This window comes from Dermochelys coriacea, chromosome 9 (assembly GCF_009764565.3).
Source record: "Dermochelys coriacea isolate rDerCor1 chromosome 9, rDerCor1.pri.v4, whole genome shotgun sequence".
NCBI classification, from domain to species: Eukaryota; Metazoa; Chordata; order Testudines; family Dermochelyidae; genus Dermochelys; species Dermochelys coriacea.
Window position 1 is genome coordinate 48626076 of NC_050076.1, and position 21931 is coordinate 48648006.

At 47.2% G+C, this 21931-nt stretch overlaps 1 protein-coding gene across 3 annotated transcripts in view; it reads right to left on the minus strand.

The window, feature by feature from the left end:
- The window catches only part of INPP5D (inositol polyphosphate-5-phosphatase D), a 73845-nt gene that overhangs the window by 14261 nt on the left and 37653 nt on the right, over positions 1–21931 (minus strand). For all 3 annotated transcript variants that reach the window (XM_043492782.1, XM_038415752.2, XM_038415751.2), the window contains 15 exons: positions 19546–19717; positions 18096–18236; positions 12713–12800; positions 11859–11939; positions 11600–11671; positions 11157–11280; positions 9227–9333; positions 8397–8499; positions 7339–7535; positions 6387–6504; positions 5357–5453; positions 2531–2669; positions 1741–1849; positions 1473–1561; positions 1120–1201 (listed from right to left, as the gene is read on the minus strand). In XM_043492782.1, coding sequence (XP_043348717.1) covers positions 1120–1201; positions 1473–1561; positions 1741–1849; positions 2531–2669; positions 5357–5453; positions 6387–6504; positions 7339–7535; positions 8397–8499; positions 9227–9333; positions 11157–11280; positions 11600–11671; positions 11859–11939; positions 12713–12800; positions 18096–18236; positions 19546–19717 — 1719 coding nt within the window. The remainder of the gene's footprint in view (positions 1–1119; positions 1202–1472; positions 1562–1740; positions 1850–2530; positions 2670–5356; positions 5454–6386; positions 6505–7338; positions 7536–8396; positions 8500–9226; positions 9334–11156; positions 11281–11599; positions 11672–11858; positions 11940–12712; positions 12801–18095; positions 18237–19545; positions 19718–21931) is intronic.

Below are 21931 nucleotides of genomic sequence, written 5' to 3' on the forward strand. Positions count from 1 at the left end.
TCCCATGTTTAAGAAAGATGAATTCAAACTGGAACAAGTGCAGAGAAGGGCTACTAGGATGATAAGAGGAATGGAGACCCTACCTTATGAGAGGAGACTTAAAGAGCTTGGCTTGTTTAGCCTAACAAAACCAAGGCTGAGGATAGATACAATTGCTCTCTATAAATACATCCAAGGGACAAACACCAGGGAAGGAGAGGAGTTATTTAAGTTAAGGGCCAATGTTGGCCCAAGAACAAATGGATATAAATTGGCGGTCAATAAATTTAGGCTTAGAATTAGATGAAGGTTTCTAACTACCAGAGGAGTGAAGTTCTGGAACAGCCTTCCAAGGGGAGTAGTGGGATCAAAAAAACCTAACTTGTTTTAAAACTGAGCTTGATAAATTTATTGAGGGGATGGTATGGGAGGTTGCCTACAATAGCACATAGCCCATTTGCAACTGGTAGTAGCAAATATCTCCAACTGCTGGAAATGGGACATTAGAGGGGAGAGCTCTGAGTTACTACAGAGAATTCTTTCCCAGGTATCTGGCTGATGGGTCTCACCCACAAGCTCATGGTCTAACTGATCGCCATATTTGGGGTCAGGAAGGAATTTCCCCCTAGGTCAGATTGGCAGAGACCCTGAGGGTTTTTCACCTTCCTCTGCAGTATGGGGCACGGGTCATTTGCTGGTTTGAACTACGGTAAATGCTGGATTCTCTGTAACTTGAAGTCTTTATTGCAGGAGTGGGTGGGTGAAGTTCTGTGGCCTGCAATGGACCAGAGGTCAGACTAGATGATCATGATGGTCTCTTCTGGCCTTAAAGTCTATGAGCTAGATGGTGTCATAACAAACCCTACAGTCTGGCCGTAAGCTGGAAAAGAGAATCAAGTCAAGGAAGGAGCATTTGTGCTGCAGCCATCTCAGCTGTATTCTGCATATAAATGTATAACAGACTTCATTTTCCAGCCGTATACTGTGATAATTGAAGAGACATAACTCCAAATTGCATGGTTTATCATGTCTCTCCTGTGCTGAGAGCCTGGCAGTGCAAGGAGATCCTACAGATGCCCCTGTGAATCATTTCTGTTTCAGACCAATTGCTTTGCTATCTACAATCTGTTATCTACCCACCATATGATTGACACACCACGTGCACCATGGGGTATGATTTCCAAAGCACTCGATCACACCAGGACGGCAAATTGAATTTCATCTGCAAACCAAAGGAGAACTGAGGTCAAGAAGAAGGGAAAGGACAAGTTCTTCTTAAGAAGAGGAGAGATATCACTTGCCAAAGGGCTGTGTGCTTGTTCCAAATTATTGTTGTCCATTATTTGGCTCCTTTCAAAACATTATAAATTTTAATCCTAATTTGTGCAGGAAATGGAGAGCGATTTTTAGATCACTTTTCTCTCTGGATGCTATTTTCCCTACACGAGCATATATTTTTGAATGGAGAGGATTATATTTTAGTTACCACCTACCCCTGTTGCTTTCTGCTTGGTGTATGCATACTTCTCCCTGGTATTTCTTTCAAAACGGTAAGTTGGAGCAAAAGTGATCTCTTCTTCCTCTGGAACAGAGACACAGCTGGTTATTGTTCTGACTTTAGGAAAGCTCTAGGCCAGGTAAGAAACTCAGTACTCCCCCGTCTCATCCTTGTAACGTTGCTCCAGCAGAAAGAGTCTTTGAGCAGCCACAGAAATGTTAGGAGAAGGGTAGAGTTAAGAGTAGAAGAGTTCAGAATCTTACCAAATTGCAGAAACACCTTTTGGTCCTTTTTCTCCATTAGAAGCTGGTCAGAACACAGCAACTCTGGATACTGCTGCTGTTTGATCCTCTGGATAATATTCTCTGCTTCCTGGAAACAAGGAAATGTCAGAGTTGCAGAAAACCTTCTTACAAACACTCCCTTGCTAGTGGGCAGGCTATAACATGGGACATTTGTCCATCAAACGACCAACAAATAAAATATGAATGTATACCTGACCACCCGATTCCCATCAGCACCAGACGTTCCTACAGTATCACCAAGTCTTGTGCCCATCAAGGATCTACCAAAGTTTTTATAAGGCTTGCCTGTTTCCTAAGTATCTGAACACCAGTTCTGACTAGGTTTGGGCCATTATAGAACAAATTGAGGGGTATAATGAATGAGCAGAAGGGTTTTCTCCTGGTCGTGGCATTCTCTCTTGTTGTCAGCAGGGTTGGTGCTGTTTTGGGAATGGTTGTCATTGGGGAGAACTGGAGAATGATGGTATGTCAGTTGGCATCTTTAGTAGGCCGATGGCTCATTAATCTCTGGAGAGGGGATATGGTGACAACTTCAGCTGTCTCCCAGTGTCTCTCTAATGTCTTTTTGCAAGGTGCAGTTAGTTTGGGGCCCCTTCTCCCACCCTTTCCCAGCTCTCACTCTCTTTTCCATGTTCCTCTAGATCAGAAGTTGACAACACTTTTAACACAATTAAAGGCACCATCTGCCACTTCAGGAATTCTTGTCTCTACTTTTCTGAATAGCAAGGAATCAAGAGGGGCTGCTAACCGTTGTCGGCAGTTCCACACGGTAGTTCAAGTCTCCCAGCCAGAAGAGATGAGTAAAGCGGTGAGTGATGTTAAATGGACTCAATTTCTTATCTCCCAGTGTCAGGAAGCGCAGAATGTTCATGTAGTTCTGGTTTCGCCTAACAAAACAAGAGAAGACTGCCTGTCATACTCTGTGGCCATTGGGTTCCTCAGTGCTAGGGGCTGACAGAGACTGCTGCTTTAGCATGCTGGAGCCAGTTAGACTCAAAGTACAGGAAAGATCAGGTTTTTAGCCATCATTCTTTAGAGAACCCCACACTTCCACTTCACATAGACCCTGGTGACAGCTACATAGCCCCTGAATGCTTAGGGATGCCCTGGTCAGGGAATTTGGGCACTGGCGATGGAAGAAGTTGTCAGTAATTAGTGCATTATTACTGCACTTTCCTTGGGAAAGGGAAACAAAACTATAAAAAGAAACCAGGACTGTGCTGCTTCAGCAATCAGAGACCCATTGCCAGATGAGGGAGAATGCCCCTGGCGCAGGCACTCTAGGACAACGACGCACTGCACCGGCAACCTCAGCAAGTCCTGGAGTAGGGGACAGGAGCAGACTTCATATCATATGCGGCTATGATGATTCTCAGGCACTGCATGGTAGCCTGATGGGGGAAGCACAATAATTTAGAGCAGCTCCTGACTGCTCCGTTTTGTGCTGGACGCTGTTTCTGTTCCCAGGAAGCCTAAAATCAAATGGGTAAAAAAGCTAGTCGAATGCCACTTTTGATCCCTCCGCAAGGCTGTGCTTTTCTGTGCTGTACCTCCTAGTGGCCTGATACAGAATCTTACCATCATTTTTAAACAAGACAAGAAATAAAAAGGTGCTTGGCTAGATTCTGGCAGCCACTCCAGGCACTTGGGAATTTCCTTAATGGCAAGTGAAGCCCTGGCTGGCAGAGTTCCTGAACAGCAATTCTATGCCACCCCCTTGCTTGACCTAGACCTGATGCAGGGCATGTTCCCAGGAGAGCGGCAGCATAACCAAAACATCTCTTCATCCCAGCTACCCTTAGCTGCCCAAATGGCTTCTTCAGGTTTCTCCAGTTTACACCAGGGACGGACAGGCCCCAGGGCTACAAAGCCACAGTACCTTGGCTGTTGCGCGGCATACTGCTTGCCCAGACTGCAAGCTCCATCTCTCTTTATTGATAATGTAACAGGTTGGGGAATGGGATTACCTACCAGAGACTCATTTCTCTGCTCCACACTCGACCCCGTTGGGGCATCCTCTCCCACTGTTCCTTGCGACGCCCCTCAGCCTGGGAGTTCTGGCCCATGATGATACCATGAGTGGACCTCCACTCTTCACCCTCCTGGCCCTCTCTCAGTGTACCTCGGCCCACAAAGGAGACAGTGCCTCCTGCTGGCACTAGGGAAATATTTTCACTCTCCACATTGTGCTTGTGCAGAAAAACCTCCCAGTTTCTCTCTAGACAGTGCAAATCATCAAGATGTTTCCATGACATACAGTGGCAACTCCTCAGGCTAGGCCAGGTGGACCATGCCTACACTGCTGTGGGTAAAATATGTGGGATCTCTCTCCACAGCTCTGAGAACATCTTTCTATTTCCTCTGCCCACTTGCAGATGCCAGCAGCTTCCACTTCTGGTAAAGCCAGGGTTACTGACCAAATGGTAATGCACTGACCAGTGTTCCCTCTAATTTTTCCCATCCATGTATGGAATGAATTTTGTTATTGCACCAATATGGAGGTGATGTGTGATACATCACCTCCATATTGGTGCATATAACAAAATTCATGTGGCGGGATGGGGCCAAGGGGTTCAGAGTGTGGGAGGGAGCTCAGGGCTGGGGCAAGGGGTTCGGGTGCAGGAGGGTGAGGGTCACCCGCTGAGGGTGTGGGATCTGGGGTGGGGGTGGGGATGAGGAGTTTGGGGTACAGTGGTGCTCCCCGGGGCCACGGTGTGGAGAAAGGACTCCCTCCAGCTCTCTCTCCCTGCAGTGGCACCTGGGCTGTGGGGGAAAGGCACCTCTCCCACAGCTGTGGCAGGTCAGGGCCAGGCTGGGTTGGGGCCAGGGGAGGAGTGCCTGTCCCCAGCCATGGCAGGTTCGGGTTGGGGCCAGGGGAAGGGGTGCCTGTCCCCCAGCCACAGCAGGTTTGGGGCCGGGCTGGGTTGGGACTGGAGGAAGGGGGCTGCAGCAGGTCCAGGGCTTGGGGAGAGGCATCTCTCCATGCCACAGCCCTGAGCACCCGCGCGGTGCTTAATAAGCAGCTGCGTGGTCATGCAACTTAGAGGGAACTTAGGCACTGACTGGGGTACTCAGCAGCTTCTAGTCTGGTGAGCCAAAGCCATGTTCACAGTGAACATATAATAGATTTTAAGGCCAGAAGGGACCCTGGTGATTATTTAATCTGACCTCCTCCAAAGCACAGGCCAGAGAACATCACCAGCAATTCCTAACATAAGAACAGCCAGACTGGATCAGACCATTAGTCCATCTAGCCCAGTATCCTGTTTCTGACAGTGGTTGGTGCTATGTGCTCCAGAGGGAATGTAGAGAACAGGGCAATTAGTGAGTGATCCATCCCCTGTTGTGCAGTCCCATCTTCTGGCAGTCAGAGGTTTAGGGACACCCAGAGCATGGGGTTGCATCCATGACCAACTTGGCTAATAGCCACTGATGGACCTATCCTCCATGAACTTATCTCATTCTTTTTTGAGCCAGTTATACTTTTAGCTTTCACAACATCCCCTGGAAATGAGTTCCACAGGTTGACCATGGACATCAGTACCTGCACTTGAAAGGCAATGACATATTTCACCTGTGTTTCTTTTCACTTCCTGAAGTCAAATGGCTGTTAACAAACCCTAAGGAGGTTCCATTAAACATGAATGATACTCCCACAGCTCCTTTATTGCCTGGGAAAAACAAGAGGCAAAAAAATCAAGAAATCAATCCACCTCCAGGCTGAGCAGTAGAAAAATAATAAAGAACATTATTTATTATGTTGGTTCACTTCTGAAGTGAAATGGGGGATGGGGGAGAGGGAGAGGGAGAGGCAGACTTAATCAGTGCAGGAAGAATTATCATGTATAGAAAAACGTTCAGGGAAAGTTTTTCTGAAGAAGGCAAAATAAATAAATTTTAAGAAAGCTAATTTAATTTCCATCTGCAACCCAGAAAGGGGGATCCCTCCCACTCAGGCTCAAGTCTTTAGTGGGGAAATTTATGAGCCCAGGATTGAGTAGAAAGACAATTTCCCCCTCCCACCACCCACCCCAAGGTAAAGTGGTGTCCATGTTGGTGGAGGCAAGTCTATCTAAGCAGGGCTGGGATTCACAGCGCCAACTCCATGGTGCTCCAGGGATGGAGCACCCCCAGAAAAAAATTAGTGGGTGCTTAGCACCCACCTGCAGCCAAGCTCCCTCCCCCAGTGCCTGTTGCCCACCAGCAGCCCTACTGATCAACTTCTCCCCCACCCCCAGCCCCTTCTGCTTCCTGCGATCAGCTGTTTCACGGCATGCAGAAGGCGCTGGGAGGGAGGGGGAGGAGCGGGGATGGGGCACGCTCAGGGGAGGGGGCAGACAGAGGCAGGGAAGAGGTAGGGGGCAGAAAGAGGAGGGATGGGGCTTGGAGGAAGGGGTGGAGTGGGGGTGGGGCCTTGAACAGAGCTGGGGGTTGAGAGGACATCAGGGTGCCTATGCTGGGATTCATATATGCTGGTTGGGGAAGACTAGGGTCACTTCAGCATGACCCAAAGTGACCTTGCTGAGAGAGAACTGTTCATTTCAAGAGTCCTCGTGGGCACAGAGTGGATGACGCTCTGATTAGATTTGCTTCTGTCTCCTTACCCAGCGTGTTTGCGATTCCTGTCTTCACGTTATCTGTGCAGATGTGGCTTATCCGGTTCTCATGTTCTGGCTTGGCCAGAACAACAATCCTGATGTTCCAGAGTGTATGGATTGCTATCTGTCAGGGGATGGGAAACTGATGGTTATATCATGGCACAGAGACACCGGACACATCTGATCTGTCCAAGGCTTTCCCAACCTACTCGGACTCACTGACTGAGATTTTTCTTTGAGCGATGGACCCATGTTCTTAGATTGTGTGAGTGGGGAGAACACGCACAATTCCTAGCATGCAGATATGCTCACATTAATCCCTAGATCACCTTGGTTACACAAAAGACAACTTCATTTGTTCACAGGCAAATTCTAAGAGCCACTTAGGGGCCCCATATACAGTGACCTTTCAGATACGATTAAAACTGTTCCTCACCCTCACTGAAACTCAGGAGTGGTCGAACTCGCTTCTAACACAGTTTAGTCAGTCCTAAACTTTATTATAACCTGGAATAAAAAGTGCCAGAACTCAGAGAGAGAGAAAGAGAGCGAGGGCAGAGCAGTCTCAAAAGATACGCCAATAATTTTAAAATGTTCTCCTCTAAGAAGGACGTTCCCATGGCACAATGGCCTAATTGCAAGTAAGTGTGCTATTGTGGGGGAGGGGGTAAATCCAAGGCCAAGATCCATCCTTCAAGCCCCAGCTGGAAGGCACTGGGACTGACTCTGTGCTCAGACTCGCCGTAGGGCATTGTTGGGAGCAGTCCATCTAGCTGATTCAAGAGTAATGGAGTCCATAGACATGTTCAGTCCCCTCTCTGTCAGCAGGATGGTCCCAGCAATGTGGCGCTTCGAGAGAAGGGAGGCGTGGGCCTGGGGCTGGTTATTCCTGTCTCTCTCCTAGCTGCTAGGGGAGTGTGCTATCCTCACTTTGCTCTGAGCTGACATGATTCCTCACCACTTTAAAGCTGATACTGGTGATTTCCTGCAAGGATTGTCTTAGAACTTCCAGCCATTCCTTCTCCCCTTGGGGGTCCTCCTGAGTGCCAATGACATAAATGTCATGGGGGATGTAGTCAGCGGAGTCATCCCGGGTCTTTCCCTGCCCCTTGGAGAGAAACCAGGATGTGATCTTCTTTGGGGGAGGAGCAGCACCTTTAGCAGCAAATCCAAAACCACAGTGAGTCAAAACACTTGCAGTCAAAACCTCAAGGCTACATACAGCACATGAATAAAAAGGCACACAAACCCACGGAGCTATGCACACATCCAGGGGGAGACAATGGACTTTATGCCCAAATGACGTACTATGGTCCAGATCCTGCTTTGTGCCTGGCAGAGGGGAAGCCATAGGGGATAGAGTTGGTGCTATGCCTCCTTGCTCCTGGGGAAAAGAGGGCATTGGCAGGAGCATCTCTGTACTCTGACAATGCCTATCTGTTGGAGCTGCCCATGGAAGCCACTGGCAGCCAGCTCTCACTGGCTATTCGGCTCGAGGCTGGGAGGTTCCAAAGACAGCCCTGAGTTCATTGTGGCTGCAGCTGAGGATCAGGGTCTGTGAGATTAATGGCATTAACCTATCAGCTCACATCCATCAGAACAAACGTACATTCCCCAAATGGGAAAAACAGATTCATTTCGGGTTCCCCAGACAAAGAGCCCTGCTATTAAATTCTCTTTTCAATCCCAAGATGGTTGGTTTCTCCTAATCAGATGCAGAAATAGCTGGAGTGCAGTGACTGGACACTCCCCTTTTCCCCTGACCATGGTCACATTGGCATTATAGCCCCTTTATGCTGGAGCAATGCAAAGGGGCCACGGTGCAGGCGAAAACCTGGCCTAGAGACTCAATTTCTCTCCTGTCCTAGTGGAACACAGTCCCTGTGAGCAAGTTCCTTACTGAGTGAATAGGAAATGTGGAGTCCAAAAGTCCCCATGTGGAAGCAGGCCAATGACAAGGTCGAGATAAGTGTCTGGAGGAACGTATGAAGGACTAGATGAGAAGGCAGCACATACCCATGTTCCAGGTCCCAGTGAAGATGGTGATCATGTCAGGCTCTGGTTGCTCAGAGTGTTTATTCTTCATCTGCTGCAGAAGCTGGCAGAACCCTTCTCTTTTCTACACCCAGAGGAACAGAGAGACAGCTAATGAGATGGCTATCTTGGTAATCAGAATCTCAGCTTCTTCTGAAAGAAGAACTAATTGAATAGGGAAGTGCCCAGAATATCTAAAGGGCAGATCAGCCTTATCTCTACTAGTCTGCAGGGAGGTTGCTTTGTTGATGGTGCCTTCTCAGGAGAAAAGGTGTGTTGTTAGTATGTGTTAACTAGCCTGTTCTAAAAGCCTAGTGGAGACAAGGCAGTGTACTACTCTGACACGTGTTAAACTGGTCAGGTTAAAGCCTAGCACATGGTAAAGGCAGTGTGCTTTGTCTGCATTGGAGTTTCCAAACGTGGAAGCTAGCATGTGTTACATCACACCCTGATATCCTAGTCGAGACAAGCGGGATTCAAGGCTGGTGAATGATTCTGGTGTAACTGCTCCACGGTTGACTCCTTCCTTTGCCAGCCATTGAGCATCCAATGAATGGCACAGTCCTAATATGCCTCCTTCCCTTTCCCAGACCCTCATTGGTATAGCAGGGGTTATTATTACACTGTTGCTGAACACATCCTCCATTCTCTCCTGCATTCTCTGGATGCTCTCACATTATATGATCAATCTCACTTATGCAGAGCAGATTAAAATCCTATAAATGCCCTGATTAGTCTTCTGCCGAGGCTCACTGCCCTCATGCCCATCCTGGTGCTCCTAGGATAAAGTGAGGAAAGACATTGTCATGTACCTTAGAGTCAGCAAAAACATATTCTTTCCGCTGCGTTTTCTCTCTTTCAGTCTCCAGTACGATCACCAGTTTGTTAGGGAACTTCTGGGACTTGATGAGCTGCAGGACTAAGCAGAGGCGGGCTGTCAACTTCAGAAACCAGAGACCCAGAAACTATCTGCAGAAACTGGAGTCCCAGAGAAATCCTCCTCTGCTCACTAGAACTGGCCACCGGAAGCAGCATGCTTCAAGAGATCAGTCATTCTGAACTCTGAGGCTCTCTTTGCCCTGCATTGGGAGACCCCTGCTAAGCACACATTCCTGTCAATTCTGCCTCTGAAAAAGGGTTTTATACAGAGCCTGGAACCAAAAATATGACAAAGATGGTTGCAGTGGCTTCGGCACTGAGACCCACCAACAGTACTTCAGCTATAACAACTGTTCCTGATGTGCAGGGACTGCAACTGTTGCTAGGTCTCTATGGGACACATGGGGGAAGGAGGAGAGCTCCTTGGCCCTTGTGCAGCAGCACCAAGGACAACCTGGTCCTTTAAGTCTGGCCTTTTCTCAGAATTTTGATTAGTTCTGTTCAGCTGGTCAGGGTAGTGCTCTCAGAGAGCTGTTGGAATGGATCAGCAGAAACAACATGCAGATGCAGTCAGCAAGGGACTTTCCTCCAGGGATTACATTTATACCCTGAAACCAAGAGTCACAAATAGCTCCTCCTGCCTGGTGTTCAACCCAACCTCGTGCCCTTTCTGCATCCCAAGCAGACAATTTATACTCCTTCCTTTGAGCATCTATGGAAGGGAAAGTGAAAGCCGATCTGATGGCGGCGATGGTTCGGTCCCATGTACATCAGCAGCTAAGCAATTCTGAACCCCAGCTGGGGAAAATCAGCTGTGGAGGTTTGCTCAAAACTATGGTCAGCATCGGGTCATTTTCCTAGTGAGGATGGAGCCTGAGTTGATAGTTCTGCCTCTGCTAATCTCTGCAGTGTTTGGAGTTAGAGGCTAGAGGGGAATTAGAAAAATAGCTTTTCCCTATTAAAAATCTTTCACCAATTGTTTTAGCAAGGACCTAACCAGGGATAAAGAGAACCGTTTTAAATGGGCCTTCACAGCAAACAAACAACTACCACCACTCTCCCCTAATGATACTAACACCATGGCGACACTTCAGATGCTACAGCGGCACAGGTGGTATGGCATTGTGTAGGTTACAGCGACCAAAGAGGTTTTTCTGTCACTGTAGGAACTCTACCTTCCCGAGCAATAGCGGCTAGGTCAACGGAAGCATTCTTCTGACAACCTAGTTGCATCTACACCAGGGATTAGGTGGGTCTAGCTACAGCACTCTGGGGTATGGATTTTTCACACCCTGAGCACCACAGCAACGTTGACCTAAATTGTGCAGACTAGGCCAAAGTAACAAACATGACAGTAGTACAAACAGCCACTGGCTGAGCACTGATCTTGAGAGCAAGGACACTAATGCCTTCTCAAGACCTCGCTTTTCCAAACAGACCCCTTTGTGGGTGCAGCGTACCTAGGAAAGAGATGGACTCACACCAGTTTTGGCCTAACATCTCTGAGATGTTTATATCTTTGCGGCTTACCTCCTTGATCCATACTAGGCAGAAATTGGAAATACCTTTGATCAAGGGATGCTGTTTTCCTTGCAGACATGCTGCCATTGTCTTAACTTAACTGAAAGCCATGGGATTGTAAACTAACTCTCAGAAAGAGCCATTTACCACAGCATTGACTTCCTATTCACTGAAAACTGCCTTGGAGACAAAAGATTTAGGTTTACTGGTGCCTTGCAGTAGAACCAAACTCTCAGCATAACAGACTAATATACACATTGGACCAAACCTTGCTCCCACTGAAGTCAATGACAAAATTCCCATTGAGATCTAACCCCTTATTAGTGACTCAGGGCAACTTACTTTTCTTATGATTACAGAACTTGTCTTCAGGACCATCCTTGGCTTTCTTGATAATCAATTTCCCCATCTCCACATCAACTTTGAGGTGTATTTTCTGAGAAATTCCTAGAGAATCTGCTTTCACCTATTGGAAAAGGGAGAGATTTTTCATAAGCCATTTTTCTAAACTTCAGTCAATTGTACGAGGAAAAGCAATACCTAAATCAATGCACAGAGAAACATCTGCATGGTCTGACCCACTGACATCACTCCAAACAGAGAGCTTTAAGACATGGCCCCTACTACAGTACCATAGAGCACCCAGGGACTCCAGGCACTGAGATATAATGTATTATCTCTACTGTAGCAGAGCATAGTATCCAGAAACTTAAGACATCAAGACATTCCTACATGTCTTGTGTTCTTCTGTAGTATGATAAGCATTGCTGACAAAGTCTTTTTACCTCAAAGGTTACAGGAGGGATGAGAGAACGCCGATATGTTGAATCAGGACCTTCAATCAACAGTGTTTTCACCTGTAAAATTTCATGCATATGGGTATCTATTTGGTGAATCTACACTTCACTTGAGGGGGATCAGAGAAGGGAGTAATAAAGGCATTGCAAGAGAATTCTCATTACAGAGATGGATTTCACTGAGCATGAAAGGAGCATAAATAAAGCCAGAAGCAGATGGGAACACAAGATAGTTATAAATCTCTACCTTTTCTTCAGTCGAGGACAGCAAAGACATCAGCTGATTGAGCTTCAACACAACATTGACTGGACTGGCTTCCCCAAGCAACTGGTAACAATAGCATTAAAAAAAGAAGAAGAAGAAGAAGAAGAAAAAAAAAGAGAACCATGAGAACCAGACCCAAAGAAGCTCAGAGTTCACACTACCTGCCAGAAACAGCTGTTAGCAGCAGTGTGTTTTACATCATCAAAGTTTAATCCATAACGTGAAGTGCAGCAGCACAGAATGTGACTGAACATGCAGGAAAGTTGGGCTGGTGGGAGGACAACCTTGCCAATCTGGTACGTAGGTCAGAGGAGGCTGGGCATGCAGAGGAGTTGGATGGTTGATGATAGAAAGACAGAGTTGTATTACTGGTCCATGGGTTGAACATGCAGATTGGACTTCTGGTTTTCTGGGCCGCAAGACGGAAGAGGTTGGACACAGGATTTAGGTGGTTTGATGGAAGGAGGGAAGCATTTGTCACAAAAAGACACTGACCATCCAGAGGAGTTAAGGACAAATTTGCAATTCTGGGTCACAGGCTGATAGAGGTTGGAAGTAGGAACGACTTTGCTGCATTCTCTCTTTGGGACAGGGGGATGGGAGAGGGTGGAGAAGACTATGAGCTAGCTGAATCTGTGGTTAAATAACTCACTGTGTGCCCAGTACACTGCAGCCAGAAACAAGCTAAAGAGAACAAAAGTGTTAACCAATCATCTAAATTCATGGTCATTGTTGTGTCCCAAGCTCAAAAAGTCCTCCCTCCCCCGCGTCTGTGCCTGACAGAAACTATCACTCCTCCGTGGTCGCCTTTCCCCGCTTCTTCCAGTAGAACTTACTTGAGAACGTTGGTGGATACCAGGGGGCAGCTGCTGGTCAAAAACCTTCTGGATGGACTCCAGGGAAAGGAGAGTCCGAGACACCTCACTGAGAACACAAAAACATGTCAAAGGACAAGGCAGGGTTTGTGTCGTGAACCTGGGGCAAGGTCACATAGGGCAATGAAAGAAGGATAAAGCACAAAACCAGTTAACGATGCATAGTCAGTACGGAGTCAATGTGGGTGTCTACACTGCGTTAGGGGGATGAATGAAGCATGGGTAGACAGAACCATGCAAGCTTTAATCTAGCTAGTGCAGCTACGAATAGCAGTGAAGACGTAGTGGCACAGGCTTCAACCTGAGTATATCCCCAAGCTGCCCAGCAAGCTCCTACAGCCTACACTGAAGCCCTTGCCACCACACCTATGCTCCTATTCATAGACATGCCAGCTAATTAAAGCTAGTGTGGGTATGCCAAACTGAGCTGCAGTCACACCTCTGATAGCAGTGTAGACATACCCAGTGAGGTCAGTGCCAACCCTGAAAGATCAGGACAGCGCAGCAGGGTTAGAATGGCAGCTAATGCATCAGCAACAGCTCATTTGAACAGAACTCCTTACAGCTCCGGAAGCTGGGGCAGCACAGTGAAGGAGGAAATACATAGATATATTTTTCAACAAATGCAACAAGGGGACAAGTGGAACTGTGGATGGAAAATGAACCAGCCTTTAATTTCCTGAATTCAAATCAAGGGTAGGTTACAAATGAAATTAATTTAGTGAGCCCAAAGGATGCTTGTCCATCACAAAATCTTTGTATGAACTTGGCACAAATGACACTCTGTTAAAGACCAGACTTAGTACTGGCACAGCAGATAGGTCCTGCAGGCCAAGGTGGACATGGAGAACAATTGAGACATTGTGCCTAATTAGCAGCCAGTACTAACAAGTCCCCTCACTTTCATAGGTACGAATGTACCAGTTTCTCCATCTAGTTCTCTGGAAAAGGCACTACAGTGAGCATACACCTGCAGTCTCTGAAAATCGAGCTACTTATTTAGGTGCCTAAATATGTATTCAATGGCCTAAGCCAGGCACCCACATTTGAAATTTCAGCCTAAGTGACTTGGCAAAGTCATGCAGGAAGTCTGTGGCGGAACTGGGAACCCAGCCTTCCTAGGCTCTCAGTTCTGTGTCTAAAAGGTTCAAAACAGAACAGTTTTGTACCTTTTAAATTATCCTGTCCCTAAGACTCCCATTATCATCAGCGGACTTTGGTTCAGGCCCTATCAGAAAAGAGGTGGTATTAGAAGCACTGGGAGAAGTTCTACTAGACAAACCCCCTGGAAACAATTACAATATATCTACTCTGAAGCAATGTGCAGCACAGACTGTACAGTTCTGAACAACAGCAAGCACAGAAAAACCCACCGCTTGGCGTTTCTTATGTGAGCCCTCTCTGAGGCTCTTTACCACAAAGTGTAGCTTAATGTAACACACAGGTCAGACTTGGGGAAGAATGCAGAAAGGTATTTACTGGCATTCGTGCTCAATCAAACCACAAAGTGGTTTTAATTGCATTCACACCTCTTTCTTTTTCTTCCTTTGAACTGCTGTGTGAGTAAAATTTTATTCATGAGAATCTTCACAGAAGCATCATGATCACTTCTGTCCATCTATATTTGCATAAGTATTGGCGCCAGAAGTGTTTGAGCAGCCATCTTAAAAGCTCCTTGTGGGAGTCATGCAATCAGAGAGCAGAAATAACACCATGTAATTTAGGTGACCAATCATGTAGGGAATGATGAAGTGATTGCCTGAAACAGTCAAGCTGAACAGCTCACCCATAACTCGCACTGTGAAATATGTCCATCCAAACCCTTTAAGGAATTCTGAATGAGGAATACCTTCCCATACATCTGCAGGAAGATCCGTGGCTGTGCTGGCACAAAGTTCCCCTAAAGTTCCCCCTAAAGCTTTTCCCAGCCCCCCCCCAAGGATACCCCCTGACTATGAGAATCTCTGGGAGAGGTTCAGCCAGTGTTCTTGCAGCCTCCGTGCTCCTGCCTATACCTCTGCTCCTTAGGCAGAGTACTTGACCTGGGCATCTTTACAGCCTGGTGACCCTGGAGGCCGGTAGCAGCTGGTGCAGTTGAAAGCAACCTTCAGACTGCTCTAATTCATGCAAGGAGCTGGCCCTTTGCTGAGCTGGCTAAGGAGCAGGGGAGGCAGGGACGCAAAAGGTACTCTGCAGCCCTTCCCTGCTCCCCCTCAGCTGTTTGGAGTGTTCTGTAGCCGCAGCTCAGACGTTGGCCCTGCATTTCTTGATGGGTAACTCATGAACTGGAAAAGGACCTACGGTCACCAGTAAATTGGTCCCTTTGAACAGTTACCCCAGCTCTGCCCATTACTGAGCTGTAAACAACCTTCTAACCCCCATCCCAGAGGTGGGCATGCAGTTCCAGAAAAAGTCGCCTTTCCCTTGCTAACATTTGCCGTCACATCTTACCCACAGTCTGATGCCAGCACAGGCATGTATCAGCTAGTGGACATCAAAGAAAAGCTCTCAGCCTTTCAACTGAATGCAGTGTCACCTGGGTCTGACAACAGCTATCCCCAGGCTATGTGCAGTGTTGATGTGGCCATGTTGGTCTCAGGACATTAGCAAGCCAAGGTGGATGATGTGATATCTTTTACTGGACCAACTTCTTCTGGTAAAAGAGGCAAGCTTTTGAGCTGACACAGAGTTCTCCTTAAAGTCTTCAGGTCACCCAAAGAAGAGCTCTGTGTCAGCTCAAAAGCTTATCTCTTTCACCAAGAGAAGCTGGTCCAGTAAAATATATCATCTCACCCATCTCTAAACTATGTGAGATTAGAGGGGGCTAGGGAGGGTCATTGTACAACTAAAGATGGGACATTAGTGCCAACTGAGCCTGCGATTTGCAATTTTTCCCCTCCCCAAGGCTTTGTTAAAATAAAAGGTACTGAATCCAGTTAAGAAAAAGAAAACACAGCTGCCTGAGAACTAGCTGCGGATTTCAGGCTGAATCCCACAATGCAGCTGGGAAAGAAGCTGAGGTGAATGAAAGCTAAAATTAGGTAATGTCACTGAATAAATTAAATTTCAGCATCTTGAAAGGGGGATTCAGCTAGAGAGGCTGCAAGCTATAGCAGCGATGAAGGGAGCTACATAAAGCAAGTAAGTGCCCAGGTATTTGAAAATTAGTAAATTATGCGAGAACGCTAGGTTCTATGGCTGGAATGCACACACTCCTGAGAAAATCTGATCTGCAGGAAAGAGGTTTATTAGAGAAAGCTGATTGATATGGAAGACAAAGAAGGAGAAATGGCCTAAAGTTATTAGGAATTCACAGGAGAATTGAGAAGGCAAATCCACTGAAATGAAATACCAAGATTATTGGAACAGATTTTGGCAGGAAATTGCAGGAGGGAAAAGAAATTGGATGGGATACATCAAATCAATTCCATTTTCAAACAGCACAACAGCTCAGTGGGCTGATTTTAAAAGTCTCTTATTACCTGAGCAACGCAAACCAAGTACCTGACCGGAACTTGATCCAAAGCCCATTGATATCAGTGGGAGTTTTTCCACTGACTTCATTGGATTTTAGAGCAGGTCCCCTCCATAAGAAAGAATCCTGCATTTCCATGTGGGAAATTGCATATGCAAATTGGGCAATTATATATATAATTAGCCATCTCCATGCTGTGGGTGATTGCCCATGAAAAGAATTGCATTTGATGCACCTCACCAATCGCACAGGTCTTTGAAAATCTGCCCAGTTAGACCAATTATATTAAGATGTCATTAATTCCCAGGATAACCACAGATTAGTCCATAAATATATACCACTAAACAAGGGGTGGAAGGTGGGGCTAAATGTCTGTTGGTGCAACTGCACTGGTGTCAATGGACTTTCACCAGTAGAGAATTTGGCCCTGTAATGTTTGAAGCGGGCACTAGATTTTCTGTGCCCTCTCACTACAAATGTTAAAGGGACACTGAGAATTTGAAGAGCAGCTTTGATGCTTGAGAACATTTGATATTAGTAGGTTTTCTTTTTTAAGACTTTCTTATCCCCTTGAAGGGTGATGAGGGGTACAAAAACCTAGATAGCACAGAGTAGCAATGCATTAGCAATGCATTCTGGGAAAAGCCAGCCTGGCCTTCATTGGAATAACAGCACAGCCCTATTTGAGGCAGTTTAGCAATGGAAAAGATTCAGTCCTGATTTTGCTGGCTGTGGGATCCCATTATTCAGGGTTTGCTAATAACTGAGCACATGAGACCTTCCCCACTCCGTGGCTGTAGAGAATTGAAACCCAGCTGAGGGGCACAGAAAAGGAAGTGCTGGTTCTGCAGCATCCTACCCCCCACTTCCCGACCTCCCTGGATCCCCTCCCTGGAGAGGGCTGGAGTTGGGCCAGAGAAGGGGAATGCACACTCAGCCAATCCTCATATGGTATAATTTGAGTAACTCCAGTCACTTCAACTGAGCCACACCGATTTACACCAGCTGGCCCATCCTCCTCCCTCCAGCTCTGTGCGAATTCTGTGGGAGCCTAGCTGCCAAGGAGCCAGTGTGGAAAAGGGTACTGTGGGCCCCTGAGCCAGCATGGAGGTACAGGACCTCTCTGTTGATGGTCAGGCATCCAGATGCTCTCCCTGGGATCTGAAGGCTGAGCCCCTTGTTTGTTTCAGAATAGGGAGGAAGCTTGAGGAGCAATCAGATCCTGACTGGTACTTGGGCTTTTGCTGGGTATAGGTCAGTCTGGACTCTGGATAGGGAAGAGGTACTTGTAATGGAAACCATACTAGAGTAGGGGCCTGTTTCTCTGATCATTCCACCTGGACAATGATTTCAGTAAAATCATCCCAGGTTCTCCCTGCTATAATTGAGAGGAGAGTAGGGGTTTGGAGAGAATAGCCGTACAGCAATATGTGGGTTTTTTTATATACGAATTTTACTTGATGATTCTGGAGTTGACATTTATATCTGTTCCTAAACTAATCCTATTCAGCTAATCCTTTAATGCATTTTGGCTTTGTTTCTTTCTAAACAAAGTATAAAATAAGTAATACTCTATTAACCGAAACCACCCCCAGGAAAAACTTACCTGCTATAGCTGTGTCTTTCAGGCAGATTTAATGTCCCAGGGCCAGAATCTCAGGTGGTGTAAATCATCTGAACCTCACTGGGACGTGAGCATCTGGCTCCTGGCCTTTGACCCCATAGGCCATGAGACCATTGTCTTACTACCCGTATTAAGGATAAGCAGGTTTGCTGTGCTGGAAATATGGGTTCACAATTGAAATGACACCTACCTTTGACAGTGTCATGACATTATATTGCCTTCTCTTAAAATTAGGCTCCACTTACCTGAAGAGCCCTTTGCAGAGCCCTGTGAGCAGTTTCTTCAGCTGGGGGAGACTGCTGGAGCCCATCTGCAGCATCTCAAAGTCGCTGGTGATGTGAACTCGCAGATAATCCTGGATTAACTTTAGGTGTTCCTCAGAAACACTGTGAAAAAGACTGACGCAAGTAAGGAAACCAGCTTCCCCCCTACTGTCTCCAACTATCAGGCAGCTGAGTTTTGTCTGAAGCAGAAACCTCCACAGCTAAGACATACTCCTGTGTGGCTTGCCTTGTTCTTCAATGTCAATATTCCCTTCTAAGTGGTGGTGGGGGAATGGAATTCTTAGACTTTGCCTGAGGATTCCCCACTGCAATAGGATGAATGCTGTCCTAGTGTGGGAGATAAGGAGTTGCAGTCGTGACTGAGAGGGAGCTATGGTGTGAGGGGGGTGATTAGTAGGTCTCCTGTAGGGTTGGTGTGTGGTGAATAGGCTGGGGGCTGTCAGCCTTGGAGTGTTGGGGGAGGCAGGACTTTTGCTCATGTCTCCATGGCTGACTTCTTCTTCGAAGCTTCTGCCTCAGACAAAGCCTGATTAGAATCTGAAAACAGAGGCTGGACTAGAGGCTCCAGTTAGGTCCTTGATGAGCGGGGATTGGCACCTCTACCCATGCTGAGGGATGAAGCAGTCAAAATTTACTGGCTGTTTCACCTCTCAGCACGTACAGAAAGTTCTGACTGGCTGCTCTTTTCCAAGGAGGCAGATGGAACAGCGAAGGCAGCCAATCAAAATAGATATCTCCCAGCCTGCCACCTACCCAGTCAGCCCCCTGTCCTATCTCTAGATGTCACCAGCTTCCTCTGATGCTTGAATGGGTGTCCAGATTCAACAGGCTATGGTGTGTGATATATTTAGACAGCCACATACTTAGATGGGGCCAGACCCTCAGCTGGCATAAATCAGTGCAACTCCATTGCAACCAATGAAGACTTGCGAATTTGCACATATTAAGGATCTGGCCCACAATCTCTATGGTTAGGCACATGGTTACTATTCTAGCTTCTCCGATATTATCTTGCCGTACGTTAGGAAATCTCTTCATGGGGGAGGTCAGTACATTGTTTTATACTTCAGGAGAACATTTCTTCCATGCCAGAGCATGAGCGCTACCTTAAAGAGTAGCCACTGTATTACTTTAATGTCTAAGAGAGAATGGACCTGATTCTGACTTCCCTTTAATTGTGTAAATCAGGAGTAACTCCTCTGAAGCCAATGGAGTTCCACGGGGTAAAATAAGTGTGAGATTAGACGCAGGCCCCACATCCCCTCTCCCACAATAGAGGGCACTGAAATAGCTGTGATATCAGTGACACCTTCCCAAATGCAGCACCTTACCAACTCCCGTGAAGGCATCGATGTTGATTCTATTGCCCATCTATCTACATTTCTGAGGGCAGTGAATGACCAGAGCTCACCTGCTGGTGTCTTGGGACTGCAGCCGCTGAAGTAGTGTCTCAGAAAGGGACAGTTTGCTGACTTCTGCCACCTTGGAATTTTCATTCAGAGGAGACGCTTCTTTTGTCTCGCTTGCCGGGAGTGCCACCAGGAAGGGTCGTGGGGGTAATATGGGTGGGGCTGGTGCAGGGTCTAACATGAGGGAAGGGAAACAAAGTAATTTTGGCAATACACCTAGACCACTTGCCTCCCATTCTGACCCACAATATTGTCTGTATCACAGTAGCAGTCAGTGCAAAAATCAATCCAGATTAACTGGCCTGCAATCGCTGAACTGAAAAGTTCTGAAATTCATCAGATCAGACCTTGCTATTGATAAGGGCCCAATCCTGTTCCCACTGAATTCAGTGGTGTGGTGTAGTGGGCTTAGTTGAACGCTGTGAACCCAGAATGCATAAGCAATAATCCTGGGCTCTGGCACTGGCTTATTAATTAGACCTGGTCAAGTCACTTAACTTAAATTTCCTGATCATTATGAAGATTGATTAATATTTGCGCAGTTCTTTGAAAATGTGCACGTGCTATATCATGGCTAGGTATCATTATTATTATAATGGGTCATCAGTGGGGTGGGACAGTGCCCAGGAGCTACATGGGAGAGGGAGATGTATAAGGAGCTACATCTCTGCCAAATACAGACAGACACACAGATTTAACTTCCGTCCACAGTAAATGAAGCTAGTTCAGGTTAAGTGGATTTAGCAGCCTCCATCCTAGTCCCCATTTGTTCATAACTAAAAATGGGCTGGGTGCCGATATGATGAGCAGCTTCTCCAATCACAGAACTCCAGTATTTGAGTTCCTACATCTCCACGGTGGGCACAGTGCAAGAGAAGTGGGTTGGGGAGAGTACAAAGAGGCTGATAATAGGCAGCTAAAATTAGTAAATATGTCTAGAGAAAGGCAGTAACAATGAATGCTGAGTGCAAATCAAGCCCTTCCATTTAATAAAGTACGGTCACAGGGGCATTCAGTGCATTCATCATAGCTGAAAACTCCCTCCACTCTCCAGTGTAGGCCCCCCCAAAGCCATGCCATTCAATTCAACAGCACTCTGTGTCTTTGGTGGGAAGTGGCTATAGCTGAGTTTAACCCAATGATATTCACCCCTGTTAACAATCTCTACTCACTTTGTAATGCACATAGTACTTGGTTGTGCTTAAAAATGAGAGAGTGATGCTTATTTTCCTGAAAAGAATGGTCATTAGCTCCTGTGCACATTGTGACTCAGAGAACACCAAATAATAAGCACCAGCATGACTGATTGGTGCTGCAGTTAGATCAGGGGCAGGCAAACTTTTTGGCCTGAGGGCTGCATCGGGTTTCCGAAATTGTATGGAGGGCTGGTTAGGGGAGGCTGTGCCTCCCCAAACAGCCAGGTGTGGCCCGGCCCGCTCCCTATCCGACCCCTCCTGCTTCCTGCATCCTGATGGCCCCCCCCGGGACTCCTGCCCCAACCAACCCCCCCATTCTCTGTCAGCCCCCACGAGACTTCTGCCCCATTCAACCCCCCGTTCTCTACCCTTTGACTGCCCCAACCCCTATCCACAGCCCCGGCCCCTGAACACCTCCTGAACTCCCCTGCCCTCTATCCAACCCCCACTGCTCCCTGCCCCCTTTCCGCGCTGCCTGGAGCGCCGGTGGCTGGTGACGTGGCTGCACTAGGACAGGCAGCTGCGCCACCTGGCTGGAGCCAGTCATGCACTGCGCCGCACAGAGCACCAGGTCAGGATGGGCTCTGCAGCTGTGCTGCCCCAGAGCTCGCAGCACCGCCGCCCAGAGCATTGCGCTGGCAGCGCAGTGAGCTTAGGCTGCAGGGGAGGAGGGACAGCAGGGGAAGGGCTGGGAGCTAGCCTCCCCGGCTGGGAGCTCAGGGGCTAGGCAGAACGGTCCCTGGGCCGGATGTGGCCCGTGGGCCATAGTTTGCCCACCTCTGAGTTAGATCAATACCTCCATGCTTAGATTCCACAGGGATAGGAGACTTAACAACGAAACATATATGACAAAGACATTCTCTAGGCTTTCATATGGCTCCAGAATGATGGTACCTAAGCATCTTACAAAACTGAATTGTGGGTGTGACTGGCATTACTAAAAGATCACATTTTCACTTCTCTTCCTCTAGCCCAGTGGTTCTCAAACTGGGGGTTGGGACCCCTCAGGGGGTCACGAACTTTAAGCCTCCACCCCAAACCCTGCTTTGCCTCCACCATTTATAATGGTATTAAATATATTTTGAAGTGTTTTTAATTTATAAGAGAGGTCACACTCAGAGACTTGCTATGTGAAAGCAGTTACCAGTACAAAAGTTTGAGAACCACTGCTCTAGCCAGAGGCAAGTAGAGT